Raw genomic sequence first — 15,778 nt, 5'->3', positions numbered from 1 at the left:
TCATTTTTAATCTGAATATTAAATATTGTGATGTGTAATGCAAAGAATGCCATTTTGAACTCTTGAAAAAATGTGCTTGTGCTGTCCTTCAACTACGGTCCTTGCACATTTGCAACAATCAAAAAGGTCAAGGGATGATTGGTGCAATAATTTTTGTTTAAGCAGTGCTCCAAAAACTTCCATTACAATTTCCGACTGTCATAAGCTGAATTAATGCTATTCCTAATTTTTTTTGCAGCTAGCATTAATCCCTAAGCGGCCATTAGATTGTCAGCAGAAAAAAGATCTACAAGCATTTGTGTTATTTAACTCGTTCCACTTTTCCATTTCGCTTTTCTATTTGGGCGAAAGCGCGAAAAACTCATTCCAGTCAGCATAAATGAAAGCTTGCGTTTGTTTCCGAAAAAAGGGAAATTTACGTTGGCAGTTGCAATCCCGTTTTGCGTGTTGCAAGGGATTCCGCACGATTTCCTGTTCGCCACGGACACTTTGCCTCCCACAAGTCCTGCCACACCAAACATCACGTCCTTCGCACGTGCAAATGAAAATAGGTTTGACTTTGCTTATATATAAAAAAATTTATTGCGTTTAACTTTGCGGGTTGAGGAGTCGAGAATGAACGAGTTTTTCATGCTTAGCGGCATGCCAAAGGTGGGTATCTTAGCGCTAAATGGGGTGGGTATTCCTAGAGTTGAATGAATCGCGTTGATATGTCAGCTGCTTGGTTTGTTGGTATCGACTTAGGATCTATACTTAAAGGCTAGCGATATGTTGATTTGGTTGCTTGCAATCGTTTCACAAATGTACAATTAGTCGCTGAAACCGAAGACTACAGAGATAATACAAGTAATCCGAAGTGATCTTGAGACCTCTGATGTTCTAACTGTCCAATTTCCGTTTCAAAAACTTCAAAGGCCCAAGGCACTCTTTCGAATATCTTAAACATATAATTAGAATACCGATAACTAGTTCATACTCATTTTATCCTTTCATTTAGTATGCAATGGATGAGCTTACAGACTAAGCAAATATTAAGGATTTCGATTTCGATCAAAATTCAAATCTCGCATGTAAATCGAACGAATACCAATATATGAAAATCTTTCGAATCTTTCGATTACAATATGTGTCGTTGGGATGGCCTAGCAGTTCATGTAGTTTGGCGTTTCCTCCTCTGCCTTGGAGTCCTTTTCCGGAGCAACGTCACCCACATTCTGGTAGACCTCGGCCTGGACCTCGATGCTGCCCACCTGGGGACATGGTACTGGGATCTGCTTGGGTTTGAAGGAGCTGCATCCGCTGGCGGAGCTGCTCTTGGTTAGCTTGCCGTAGATGATGTTCGATCGCTCGTTCAGCTTAATGGGCTGCAGGGTGACTCCGTTCTGGTTTTGGTAGTGCTGTGTCTCCGCCTGCTCCTTGGCCTCCATGATGGTGTTCAGGTAGTTGCTGCTCTGGGATCCAACCAGTGGCTGGCTGCCGTACACGGGTATGTTCGAGGGGAACATTTGGTAGTGCTCGGATCCCGTGGGACTGGTGGGTGTGTTCAAGCGCTGGCAACTGGACATGGGCGAGGGGAATACAATCTGATGACGCTCATCACCGGGCGTTGAGCTGGGCGTAAAGACGGGTCTCGGTGTCGGTGGCACCATGTAGTTGTCCATCATCCGGCAGTGCGGGAAGCGACGATCCTCGTGATCCGAGTGGGTACCCGAATCTCCCAGCGAGGCACCACTGCAATTGCTGCCGGTGCTTAGTCTGCCGGAGGAGGAACTCGAGCTGGACACACTCTGTAGGCTCAGCGAACTGATGGGACGTCCAGCTCCTGCGCTGGAGCTCACGCCCCCCGCGGACTTGAAGCTACAGCTTGTGGCTATCGATGACTTGGTCTCGTCCAGCAGGCTGTCGTTTCCCCCAGGTGTCTTGGATCGCAAGAAGAACTTCTTGATCCGCTCGAAAGGCGTTTCGCGCTTCAGATGAGACTTCACCTGCTCCTGGATGCGCTCGTACTCGCGTCGCAGCTGGTCGATCTGATCCTGTTTCTCCCGGAAGCTCTGCTGTACATCGTTGCGGTGCTTCCAGCGTTCCACCAGCACTTCCACGTCCCGAATGGAGAGCACGTTGTTCTTAAAATCGTGCATAATCTCGGCCAGCTCATCGTCGGCATTGGATCTTGTGTGACTGGCGGCGGATGCGTCGCTGGCACTGCGCTTCAGTGTTCCATATCCGGGCTGTCTGTTGGTGCACCGATTTAACCGGAGGGGCTCCTCCACGGGTCTATTCGATGGCTGGAACAAATAGTTGCCATCATCCTGGGCCACCGGCACATTGGAGGGCTGCAGTACGTAGTCATTGCCCAGTTGGTTTTCCAAAAGTTGCGAGCACTCTTGGCTGAATTTGTCGGTCTGATAGAGTGGCGCCGCATCCACTTCGTCCAGGGATTTGCTCTGGTTCTTGAGTTCCTTTGGCTGCTGGTTCTGCTCTTTGGACTGATAGTAGGGTGGCTCGTTGATCCTCAATTCGTTGGTGGTCTTTTCCGGGCCAGGTTGATTGCCAGCCTCGGGCAGTTTCTTTTCAGATTCCACCTTCTTTTCGGCCACGGAAGCCTGCAGGTTTTCGTCCTCGGTTTCCACACTTATGTAGTTGAGATTCGAGATAGCAAGGGTTTCCGTCTTGGTCCTCACTTCAGGTGTGTTCTCCCGCTCCGATCCACTGGACATCTCCATATACTCCGCCGTGGGCAGTTCCTTCGGTGGCTTGTTGGTCTTTCCGGCCTTAACGGGATGTGCTTCAATCACCACATTGGCACTGGGCTTGGGACAGCTCTCGCCTGGCGGAGTCACTCCCTTGAAGTAGTGGTACATGGTGGTCAGTTCGTGAAACTCTGCGAAACTGACGATGTTCTGGGCCAACTTGTGATGCCCCTCCTGTTCGGCCAACTCGGCCGGAGTGCGTCCGGCGCAGTTTCTTACTCCGCATGCGGTGTCGCCACCTGGGCACTCCATCAGCTGGATGCACAGGCGATTCAGGCCCCATCTGGCGGCGAAGTGCAGCAATGTGGGGTACTCCTCTGGACTGGATTCCAGACGGGTGAAGAAGTGTGGCTGACGCTCGCTGGGACCACTCAGCAGGTGGAAGTTGGGTGGCATGTTGCGTTGGAAGCACTGCAGCAAGTGCTGATCGAGGGCATCCCGCTCCACGGGTCCAATTCCCAGGGCATGGCACATGAACTCAATTGGCGAGTCCTCAATACGCAGCAGCTGCTCCAGTTCCCGCAGACGACTCTCGCACTTGATGGGCCTGGCACCCAGACTCTTGTTGTTCTTCTCGATGCGAATCTCGATCATGGTGGAGATCTCCATGCAGGCCTCTGGGATATTGAACTGCAGGGTGTAGGGATTGCGGCACTTGAAGTTGCGCAGCTCGATTAGCTCACCGGACTTCTCCACCTGCAGCTTCAGGGTGTCGTTCTTCTCCAGCGGTTCTGCCAGCAGAGCAACCACCTTGTTTTGGCCCAGCTTGACCTTCTTGGGCAGCACGGTGAATCCCTCGGTGCAGCTAGAGAAGCTGCGCGAGAGACCACCACCTCCTCCGCCAGAGCTATCCTGGCACGGTGGTCGCTGGCACAACGCGCGTCCCAGGATATCGGTGGCAATGCCCAGGATATTGCTGATCTGCACCTGGTCATTGTCGCGCACCACACAACGACGCCACTTGTAGTAACTGGGCAGTGCCGACTTGTGCATCTCCTTCACCTTCTCCTCGCTGACATCCAACAAAATGGCCAGTACCTTTTCCACGCGAATAATGGCCGATAGCTGGGTCATCAGAAAGCTGTGAGGAAGGGCCAAAAGTGCGGGACAGAGGATCACAATCTGCAAAGCTGTGTTCTGATACTTGTGGGCAATCTCCTCGCTGAAGGGACCATCGTCAATTTTGATGTGCAGAAAACTGGAAAGGATAAATGGATGCCAAATATGTAAGTCAAAGTAAAAAAAAACTATTTTTTTTTTTAATTATTAGAGAATTATTAACTCACTTGAATGGTTTCCGTCCGCGCTGTTTGGTGATCTTGTCGAAGTGGTTCTTCAGGAAAGTGGCCCTCAAATAGGCGCGCTCGCTGTGCTTGGCGGTGATGATCAGGATGTCGTCCATGTTGTAGCCGGGAGAGCCCAGGAATCCGGATGCACTCGATCCACTCGTGTTGTTCACGTTGCCGCAGTTGTCTGCAAAATGAGCAAAAAGATCGTGGGACGGTCAGTGAAAATGACTCGAAAACTCGATTGACTCCGCCTTAGAGGAGTTGCTGCTGATAAGAAAGCAATGGCCCACGGCGACCCCTGAATAATCTCCATTCCCATATATACGAAAACACATACATATATATATATTTATATAGAATGTCTGTGTCTGTGATAAATAATGTGTTTACTTAGGATTTGACCAACTTGATTTGTGACCTCTTCAAACAGACCCTACTCCCGGAACACTTTTATTTAACTTCGCTTCGGGGAATTTGACTTTTTGGATCGCTCAAGCGCCGCTATTCTTCAATGTGCGATAATCAAGGACTCAATGGGAAAGTGATTGCATACCAAAGTGAGGCACTGTGTCACGTGGATCGGAAATGTTTCTTATCTCAGCACAGCAGGTTTTCAAAAATTGAGATTTTGATTGAGAAAATACACTATCAACACATCAGTTTCTCAACACATTCCTAATGTATTATCTTTGGATTAATATTTTATAATCATTCACAAATCTTGCTCAACACTTTAAGCATTTCAAACAAAAATGCCAGGAATCTTTTGCACTTTCCACACACCGACATTCCGCAGTGACAATCTCTCGGCGACTGGTTGGATTTGGATTTAGTGGAAGGAAAACAAGAGATCTCCAGATGAAACTAAATAAAACAAGATAAATTACGGAGGGGCGCATATTTTTCTATACTCCCGTTTTAGCCATATAAATTAGGCCGGACTAATCAGTTGTTGTACCAGCGATATTCTCCCTCCTTGAGTTTCAGGTTGCCCCATAAATTCAGTCACGTTTAGCGCATTTAAATAAATCTCCTCGGAGCGAAACTTACAAGAACTCAAGCGTTGATGTTGCACACACGCACATGGATGGAGGAGGACAAGGCGATGCTATCTCCTGGCCAAACCGAAATCCACTGTTGCATTTGCCAGAATCTGAACTTCTTGACACCCACAAATGGCGGCGACGTCAGCAGAAGTATCTCTATCTGTATTTTGCTCTTTCTTCCTGTCGCCCAATACACTTTGCTTCTCGGTTTCTCTGTTTTTCCTGCCCGACTTTGCCAGATACGTACATACATATAGTATGTGTTCCCTGCCCTGCAGCTGGTGCTCATTATGAGGCAAAGGAACTGGAACCGGAGCTCCATTCTATACTAAACATGACGTGGAAAAACAAAAATACGAGGGGCCCACTGATGTATTTTGCTTCGTTTCATTTCAGTCTTCGTTTTCATATGCAAAATATTGTCAAATTTTATTTGATGCCCCCTAAAAACGACCCCTGTGACAACATAATTAAGTGGAACTGTGGGTAGTTTGCAAAAGCTTTGCTTTGGCCCTTTTCAATGATTAATTACTGTGACCGAATAAAAGTTTATCCTGTCCGCAGGCAGAGAAAAAAAATGTTGAGTAAATATACATATTTAAAATATTTTTAAAATCTTTTAAAGTCTTCAGAGAATTAGGAAAACACCATTCAAATTCTCCGCTGCTTATATTAAAATTCAAAATTTGTTTTGACAAACCACAAGTTGATTTTAGGTATATTTGGCTAACATTAGTTTTGAGTTGTTGATCCTGATCCGACCTCGCTCCTCCGCCGACTTTGGCCTTAATGGCTTTTGTTTCATTTCAGTTGGAAAACTTTGATTTTGTGACTAAAGTGGAGGAGGCAGGAGGAGCAGGAGGCTGTCGCTGCATTGAAATTTATTTCTCAATTACATGGCAGACGACAGTTTTGCGACAGCAACGCGGCTGTTGAAAATTGCAGGGACGGAATGGAAAAAGCGCAGTCTGACATTGAGTTGCTCCGTGGACTATATATTCCGAATTAACTGAGAGTGGGGGAACATCTGGTAATTGTTAAATCGCATCTCCATTTTGGTTAAGACAAAATGCTCCCTTTGTTCATCATCTTTGTGCAGCTCTGTTGAGTTTCGTTGCGTATTTGCAATTTGCAAATACTCCGGCATTTCGGCTGTGATCGATCACAATTTAATGGACCTCCCATCGCCCAGCTGCATCCCGACAGAGGCACAAGATACGAGATACGAGATGCTTATGGAACTCACTCATCTCCATGTCCACATAATCCTCCTCCTCCTCCTTCGACGGCCTTCGCTGCCCCGAAACGCAGCTAAAGAGGCGACAACTGCCCTTCGTTGGCATTGTCACAGTTCCACTTCCACTTCGATTTTGATTTCGATTCGTTCGTTTCGAATTTAGCTTAAGACTTCATCAAAAAACACAACGTTTTTGATTGTCAAGCGCGACGAACCGACTTGTACATAGCGCTAATTGTCGTCGAATGGAACTGCTCGAACCACAATTGTGGCGCTGTGGTTTGACCGCAAATTGAGCGGCTGCCTAGGATTACGACTTTAATTAATGGATTAAAACTAACGCTTCTCTGACTGACAGTGGGCAGTTAGGGAATCTGGTTCCAAACGGTTGGATTGAGTAATCTTGCACATACATCAAATTGATTCTTTTATGCTTATACTCGGTAGCGGCACAATTAGCATTCTTATCTGATTCTTTTCTAGCAAAGAATACTTTATTAGTGTGACACTATGGTAACATTTTTAAACATAAAACCAAGAAAAAATTACGAATAAAATGAAGAAAAAATTACGAATAAAATGTTATCAAATGAAACTGATTTGTTTTAGCGACAACATTTTATATAATATAGCAAAAAGCAAACAACAACCGTTTTTCGCTGAAATACCATTAAGTCCATTTCCAAGTGGCTGCCTCAAAGAGGAGCCCCCATATATTCCCAAATAATTCATCAAAAATGTTCTTATAGTGAACTTAGGCCAAGATCTCTTGATTTTTATGATGATGTGTGGAGAGTGGTAAACTGCAGAGGGTATAGCAACAATTTTTGGGGGACGACAATTTGAATAAATGCCAACCACGGATGGTGACATTTTGTGTGTGTTTTCTTTTTTTTTTTTTTGTATTTTAGCAAGAGACATAAATCAACGAAAGGCGAACACAGAAATATAAATGCGGGATTAAATGGACTGCAGCCACGAACGCGATGGGTTAAAGGAGGGGCATATTTTTTTTGGGGGCCAGGGGACACCGGACGACACACAAATTAACCCTCCCCCTCGAGAGTCAAACAAACAGCAAATAACTCAAAAAGCGCTCATGCGTGTGTGGTGGATACATACCATACCATACAGCCCATAACAATTATCATTTAATTATGTCAACTGTAACTTAATTATGCGCATATATCTTTTAATTTGAGGCCAGTTTACCACTTGGATTTGGTTAATTGTCGACTTCCTTGTGAGATTGCAGCACTTGGCTTCGTTTCGTACGCATAGTACTTGCCCATTCATTCCCTCGGATCTGACCAAGCCAAGATAAATCCTTTCTCACAAAAGTTCAGACTCCCTTCTTCGCCTCCCCGCGTAATCTAAATTCCGAATTCCCCAAGAGGAGAACTCTGACGTTCTCGCAGAGATTTGTATTAATTTAGATTTGGTTCGCACTAGGCATAAATCATAAGTGATTTAAATTGTTTTAGTTCTAGTTTCGGTACCATGTCCAGCCATATTCCGCCATACCCCGAACCTCCAGATCGTTAAATGGAAATTGCTGTTCTCATTGTCTCTCAGTTTAGTTTCCCTGGCGCAAAGTGTGAGAATTTCTGACAGCTGGACACCGGGGGGGAAAATTCCAAAATGGATGGGGGTGGGTTGGAGTGGAGTGGTCTAAATGGAATGGGAATGGGCATGGGGATGGTCAGTCCCAACGATTATAAATGACATTGCATTTGATTTGGCACTCGGTGTCTGAATGTGCCTGCATTTGCCTCTCAATTCTGGAGGCAATCTGTGTTTTTGTTTCGGGTTCGAGAGAGGTCAGTGGATGGAGCGATGTTCGGATTAATGACAGCCTTGTGCTTCTGTGGTCCACGAATGCTCCAATTAAGTGAAAGATGCGGTCAGGAATTTATTGGTGATGGCTGAGATAATGATACTCTACTGATAGTTATGGAAACCGTAAGTTTTGATAGATCTTCCGCCAGATACGCATATTTCGAATAAAACGCCATTAAATGAACTACATTCTGGCAACACTCAATGGAGCCCTCGATGACCTAGTAAATGAAGAAATTTATTTTCTCATTGAAACGTCTAATAATGAAAACATTTAGGAACACATCATAAAATAGTGCATCGAACAGGGCTTTTCCACAGCTCCATTTCACGCAACTGCAGCTAGTGAAACCATCGAGGAATTTCCCGCTAAAAGCAAACATAAACAACATTTCGAAATTTCACTTTCAGCCCTAAATAGCGAAACGGCAAAAACTATAGCTACAAGAAAAATGAGGCATCGAACCGTTTTCCAAGCCATAAACATAAGGAAAACAAATACTAAAGAAGGCTGAATGGCGGGGGAAAATTCCGCGGATGGGGTGCAGCATTTTCACGCTGCGTGCCGCGTCATGGAAAATGAAGCACAGGCATTTCCCATCCCCCCACCTCAAAAAAAGGGCACATATAGAGATTTCCCGGTAGGGAGGAGTTATAAACTCTAGATATGGAAATGCGAAATAGGAGACGGCAATCAAAAAGGGAAGTTCATAAATGGCAAATCAAGTACCAGGCATAAAATGCATTTACTTGGATCGCTACTAGGGCCTTGACTTAAGCCAAGTTCAGAAAGGCATTAGGCATTTTAATGCAGTTTTTACTGAATTGTAAACAACTGGGAGGTCCGTGGTAAAAGTTTCTCATATCTGATGTTATTTTTGACGTTTCTGACATTAATGTTTTGTTATTCCGCGCTGTCGCTGTCATAAAAGGGCTTGTGCTGGCTACCCCGACTTGGATGGGGAATGTCAGACATATAGAATGCATATACATATACATATGCCGACGACTCGACTCCCACACACATGTTTGCCTCCATAATTCCGTTAAAATAACAATAGGCGGCAACTCTTTTTTTTTTTTTTTTGTAAGTCCATTCTATTAATATAGATCTAGATTCGAGGGATTCGTGGTATTAGGGCATTGAGTAATTGTGCAGCAGGTGTCAAGTGTCTTGCCTCATTCGTCAAGATGAACTCGAAGCGGAGAAAATTGTAATTTTTCAACGAAAATATTAAAATTCTCATAAGCAGTGCGGCTCCGATTCGTGTTAAACTCAACATTTGTGGTCTTATAAAGGGGAAAATTCCACACATCATGCCGAAGTGCCCCGACTAAAGTTGATTAATGCCCGGCCCAGTTGGAAAAGCGACAACTTTGTCAAACACTCCATCAAAAACACGATTCAAATGCTTTGCTCTTGAGGTGTTTGTGTTATTTTTTACGTTTCTTATTTATTCGATGCACTTCGGAGGGGGGGAAATGGGGTGGTATTTATGTCACTGCGCCAGCGATTCCACTGATCTATGAATTCTGGCTGCCAATAAATGTCTCCATAAATTTCAGAAGCTACATTTCAGGCATCAGAAGGAGGCTCCTAATACAGTCATAAATATTTTGTTGGCCAATTTAAAACAATGCACACACATCATTTCATGTGAATTTGATGGGATAACTCGTTGCTGTGGGGGAAGAATTTCCTGGGAAATGTTTAGGGAAATGTTTTCCCTACTGAATGGTTTTTCTAGAATTGGTAAATACTTGCCAAATGCATGTTACTCTGTTACAAAAGATAAAAAAGACATAAAAAAGCATTCAGCAAATAGGAATTACGAAAAACTTGAAGGCTAATAGACGTGAGTAAAAAGATCCAATAAATTAAACCACTAAAAGTAATAGCTATAGCCCGCATTTTGCTGCTCAGTGTAAACAAGAAGGCTATTTTTTTTATGGCAAGCGTACAAAATCAAGCGGGAAAAAACTGAAAAAACCAAACAGCCACGATGATAACTTGACAATAATCAAGTCAAATTTTTCGTTTCCGTTTAATAAACAAGAGCGAGGGAGTGAGCGAAAGAGAGAGAGAGAGAGAGAGAGAGGGAACGAGAGAGCGAGCAGGAGCATCTACATATGTGTTTTTGTTGTTTCCTGCATGCAATTTATGCTGCAAGCTTCGGCTGTCGCAGTCGCACGCACACTTAAACAGCCTTCTATGAGGGATTTCCGGTGCGTGTCGCAGTCGCTGCCATGTTACACACTGAGAGAAACTACTTGTAACATTCAAAAATATTCGAAGCAAAAAGGGTAATCAAAAATTAGCTGTGATAAATGACATTTTGAGAAATATATATTTAATATTTGTAAATTAAAACCAACTACAGTTTTAAAATATATCATCAAAATAGCAATATTTACATAGTAGCATTAACCACTCATTGTTAGTCTTGTTCTTCTGGGAAATTTATAACATTTTGAGGATCATTTTGATAATTTTGCTCAGTAAGTTTGTTTTGCGCCGTCTGCGCCTGCGCTTTGTTGTTTTTTGCGCCAACTGCTAGTTGTACGTTACTTTCTGCACAGGCAGTGCTGTTGTTATTGTTTTCTGTTGGGGGCATGTGCCTGTGTTTGTATTGGTTATTTTTGTTTTTGCATTTATGCTGCTGTGGTGCGGCACCTGCTGCCCTTCTACCGCCCCTCCGAACCCACCCCTTTTGGCCCAGCGACCTATCCGCGACTGTTGCTCAGCATTAACATCACGCACAGCCCTTTCAATTGAGTTTATAATTGCTGTTTGCTTATTTGCTATTTTTAAACGAGCCTGGGGAAAGGAGGCACTGTGTGGCACATTCAGAAATATGAGCATTATTTTGAAGCCTAGTCGTCGAAGGGCACGCGCTATTCCCCAGCACATCTGCGTTTTTTTTTTTTTTTTTTTTGGGATAGCAGCTGCCCGGGGTTTTCCCCCTAATATCCCGGTTTTTATGTCTGGCTTTCCATTTTCCTGCCCGTTGTTTTTTTTTTTTTGTGATATTAATTAGAATATAGGGGAGCAGCAGCGAAGAAAAAAACGTCTGAAGTCTAGACTGTTTTAAGCGGAAACTCAATCTGTGCTCTATTTTTGAAGCCGTGTCCCTCATCTTTCTTTTCGTGCACGTGCCCCCCAGTCGAGTTTGGATTACCAAAAATAATGGTGAGGAAAAAAAAGGGGAGAAGGAAATTGCTTATTCCGAAAGGTCCTTCAATTACCATACAGAAGTTTTCTCCACTTTTATAAATCGCTTTTTCTAAAAGATCCTTCAATTTACATGCAGCAGTGGGAACCCTTTCTCCTATTTTAAATCACTCGTTGTTATGGAGTTCACTGCCTGAATTTTAAGTGCTGGCACTTTGAAGAACCCGCTCTCGAGAGTTTTTCAACTTTGGTTGCGTAATTGAGTTTCGGTGTCTATGAAGATAAACGGCTACTCACCGCAACAGAACGTCTCCATTTCGATATTTTCCACTTTCAGCAACATGTTGTTATTAATTCCAAAACCTCAGCACGACACGGCACAAAACTTAGATCATTATCAAGAGGTTTTTGGCTATAATATATCAACTCTTCACTGCAGTTTCTTGGGATTGTTCTGGTTGTTATTTTGGATTTTTTCTACTGCGCATGCGCAACGCTTGGAGCGTCAAGTTGCCACAGTCCTTCAACTTCGACTGGCAAAAGCTCGGCTTTCGACTTGGCTTTGGGCCTTCTACCGCTTTTGTTGAATGCCAAGAATATCAATTAGCTCTCTCTTTCTCTCGCTTCGATCTGAGATCCCTCGCTCTCTTTCCCACCCGTTGTAGGGCCAATGCATTGGGAGATTATAAAATAATAAAAGTCAACGCGCCGTCGTCGTCGTCGTCGTTGTTGTTTTTGTACGTGCCCGTGACGTTTAATCAACGCATTGTCCATTTTAAATAAGCCTTTGATCCCCCCCTTCATACCCTCACCATGCAAACAGAGCTATAAACGGAGTTATGGCATTTTAAGCGATCAACAGATCTCCAATTGTTTTTCGCCAACTCCCGTAGAGGGGAAGCCCTTTATGGAAGACCCACCACAACAGTTAGGAATCCAACTGCACAAAACTTGTAAACATATAAAAATATTAAATTTTTATTTACTGCCATTTAAATGGCGGCAACAGAAACTCCAGACAAGGGCAGCCATAACAGCAATAAAATAAGAAATCATAATAAAACTTAATGTGCCGAGAAATATATTTTCGTAAATGGCTAAGCAAAGATGGCAAGCTGAGATTGATTTCTGGCAGGTTAAGTGGGCATAAATCTTAAAGGGGAGATGGAAACCTTAACTTGAAAGTACTGGGAGAGTAATAAAAAAGTAAATATTTTGAAACTTGGAAAAATTAATAAAGAATTTACCCACATATAAATTAACGATGTGTTATCTTAGCATTTTGATCCTCCTTATTATCGCCTTTTATAAAATAGTTGCAACAAAGACAGGAAAAAAGGGAAACCTCCGAATGGAAACGTGAGCAAAATATTGTTAATATGTTACTTATACTTGAATTTATTTTTGGTGGAGTAGGTATTATTATCCTACCAAAAATTATGTTAATTACGCCGACTCTGCTCAAATCCCAACTTCGTATTTATGAATGCAACAGGTGTTGGACTCAGCCGCCAAGGAAGACACTTAAGTTCCTCGATAGGATTTTCGATTTTGAATTTTGGGCTGCCTGCCACATTTTTTTTTTCGGGCTGTTTGATATGCGCGGCGAGCAAAGGAAAAACGTACCCCCAAGATAGAGTCTAGAAGTGAAGTGTATTGAACCCCCAATGGCAAAGGAAGAGATGGTGGATGCGGCAGCACACTCTGCGTAATCTGATGAGCAGATGTTCCGAGAATTGAAAACAGAAGCCAGACGTTTTGGGGGCAGAACAAAGGGGTAAACAAGTGCATTTGTGCAGTGGAAAATCGGAAAAGAGCAGAATGCATTGCTTCTGTTCTTGCATTGCTGACCCCAAATCACCTGCTACATTCCGCAGCGACTGGTGCAATTAAAACAGTGTAAAATTGATAAATGGCACATTGCTGGCCACTTTTTGTTCCACTCCACCACCACGGCAGCCAGTTTTATTGACTCCGTAGCGCTTTTGATTGGAAAAGCCGAAGAGGAAACATGGCCAACGTAAACAGCCCAGCGCAGCTTTGATGTATTCACAGTTTGTGCTGCCAATTTCTCGGTATGGTCGATGGAGGGCCAAATTTGGCCAATCGTTTTGGTTGGCACGCGCCGTATGCAAAGCAGTTGGCCACCCAACTCCCCTTTTTTCTCTCGCTTCCGTGCCATTAACACGTTTGAAGCATACATATCTATAGGTTTAGGTATATGTACATATGTGTACCGGGGAGTCGGAGTCCGCCCATCAATTATGCCGTGTTCCGTTCCAGCCAGTTGGTTGTGCCTTATTGGATGTGCAGTTCTTCAATTTATGCTCCTCATGCGGCCACACCCACCGCCCACGTCAAGCGATTCGTTTGTTGACTCCACCATCCGCACATCCAATATCGCCCATGTTGCCCATCCGCCCCGTTGCCAGCAACATAATAACAAAATGCAATGGCCATTGTTATTGAAAGAGCGGAAATGCGTATAACTTATGCCAATCGAACTGGCAACTGCAGTGGGACACTCGCAAATATGGCAGAGATATTCGGTTCGGTTTGTTTTTACTTTGCCATAAATTTAGGTGTTAGAAATGAATTGTTCGTGGGTGTTGTGGGTTAATTGCCGATTGAGGCGAATTGCCTAGTTTCCTGCATATGGCGAAAGATTCGAATGGATTGCAAGTGACCATAGCGATAAGTGTGTCGAATATGGTGGGTGATCATTTTTAGAATAAGGCGCTGTGGGCAACCGTTATTATAATTGATAACAATAACAATAAGGGAAAGAATCTATTGTTTTTATAATAGTAAAAACTTTAATGGCACACTTCTAATAAATTGCGGCACTTCTAAAGCAGATCTACATGCTCTGAATTTCTATGTATGAAACACTCCTCAGTATCTCATCTACTACTTATTTCTCATCTCTTTTGAGACTCGAAAATCGCGCTGGATTTAAACGTCACACGAAGTGCCTTAAATCAACTTAAATCATCAGATGTCATGAAAGCGAAACCTTGAAAACGCTTATGATGAATACACAATGATCGTGCAAAGGAGTCCTGAGCGACTCATAAACCATAAACCTGTGACTTTTGCTGGACATACGAGTAAACCAGGAGGCCTTTCCATCTTGCATGCAACTGCCCACTTTAGGGGCATCCATCACACGGAGGACTGTCAATGTCAGGCCAGTCGCGAAATGTCAGTCAGCCAGGAAGGCGCGTTGCCAACAATCAGCTATATATACGCTCGATCGGCTATATGCGATCCCCTCATTACGCCACAAAATCGAAGGCAAACAGAAGCTCCACTCCACTGCCGGGGAAAAACAATGCCAAAACAAAGATTGGCGACGCTCTGGCGACAAAATACTATTACAATTATCACTTGCGTAAACATTGCAATGTTGTTAACGTGGTTTAAATGTGAGGGCGAACTGAAAGGGGCTGGGTAGTGGACCCAATTCCATGGCGCCTGCCAGGCGAAAAATGAAAAAACAAATTCCGAAGAGCTGGCAGTTGCGCTTAATATGCAAACGTGATGCAAAGCTGCGAGGTAAAGGTTGTTGGGCAGCCACTGGAGGAGTCAACAGGGGGGAAAACCCCAGAAGGGAGGACTTTTGGGGCATGAAAATGGAGTAGCAGGCAAAGGGGAGTGAACGCCTGACAGCCGCCAAAGTGCAAAAATGCGAACGCGAAACGAGGGCAGGGAATGCAATTTGCAACCACTTTGTCTTTGTCACTGCGTCGGCTGAACTTGTGGGGCATATTAAAATAACTAAAAGTATATTAGACTCGAGTAAATTAAATAACACAGCAATAAGCAGATATTTAAAAAATAGCTCTCAAAGAAAATTAAAAATTTGTGAGCCAAAATTTATTCCTTTAGGGACATAACAGCCATATCCTATAATCCATATACGTTTGCTGTCAACTATCGACTTTTCTATTATCTGAAAACTTTGCTAAACGATTTCCATTTACATGGATTACTTCTACTTATTGAGCCCAGATTAGCATAGGAATTCGCGATTGCCCCGTGGCATACTGAGCAGATGGGAAATGCAAGTGTCGTGGAACGTCAACTCACCTCTTCGTCGATGGGAACTGCCGCGGAATTTGTTTGGCGAGAGGAGCGGCGGTCGAGGCGCCATCATGCTGGGCACCTCATCCGGAGATCCCAGTCCCATTGCTCCAGAGTTCTGTTGATGTTGCTGTTGATGCTGATGTTGGGCCCAGTTTCCCAGGGAATGGCGACGAGTTCCGCCACTTGGCAGGGTGTGATGTCGATGCGATTTGCTACTGAGGATTGGTCGCAAAGATGGGGGGTGGGGGGAGAAAAGAAAGGGCGCACGATTAGCATGGGCGGAAAAGGGGGCGGTTCGAAACTGTCAACAGCTGCAATCGCATCCTGTCATCACCTCACCCTCCCCATTAAATGCT

At 44.1% G+C, this 15,778-nt stretch overlaps 1 protein-coding gene and 1 long non-coding RNA gene across 6 annotated transcripts in view; one reads left to right on the top strand and one right to left on the bottom strand.

The window, feature by feature from the left end:
• Positions 1 to 561: 561 nt before the first annotated feature.
• Positions 562 to 15,778, bottom strand: part of stumps — a 30,863-nt gene continuing 15,646 nt past the window's right edge. Inside the window, exons 5-7 of one of the 5 annotated variants that reach the window (NM_001104322.2) lie at positions 15,426 to 15,637; positions 4,037 to 4,223; positions 562 to 3,948 (exon numbers count right to left, since the gene is read on the bottom strand). In NM_001104322.2, the coding sequence (NP_001097792.1) occupies positions 1,143 to 3,948; positions 4,037 to 4,223; positions 15,426 to 15,637 (3,205 nt within the window). In that variant the 3' untranslated portion in view covers positions 562 to 1,142. Of the gene's footprint in view, positions 3,949 to 4,036; positions 4,224 to 5,089; positions 5,159 to 6,331; positions 6,580 to 11,630; positions 11,844 to 15,425; positions 15,638 to 15,778 lie in introns of those variants that run through there. The other 4 variants (NM_169588.2, NM_169589.2, NM_001275642.2 and 1 more) reach the window with 4 other exon arrangements.
• lncRNA:CR46153 (long non-coding RNA:CR46153) lies at positions 10,124 to 10,418 on the top strand. Its single transcript, NR_133398.1, has one exon. It is a non-coding gene; the product is annotated as a long non-coding RNA:CR46153 (long non-coding RNA).

This window comes from Drosophila melanogaster, chromosome 3R, assembly GCF_000001215.4.
Source record: "Drosophila melanogaster chromosome 3R".
Classification (NCBI taxonomy): Eukaryota; Metazoa; Arthropoda; class Insecta; order Diptera; family Drosophilidae; genus Drosophila; species Drosophila melanogaster.
Note: the sequence above shows the minus strand (reverse complement) of the source record. Positions and strands in the feature narration are given on the sequence as shown.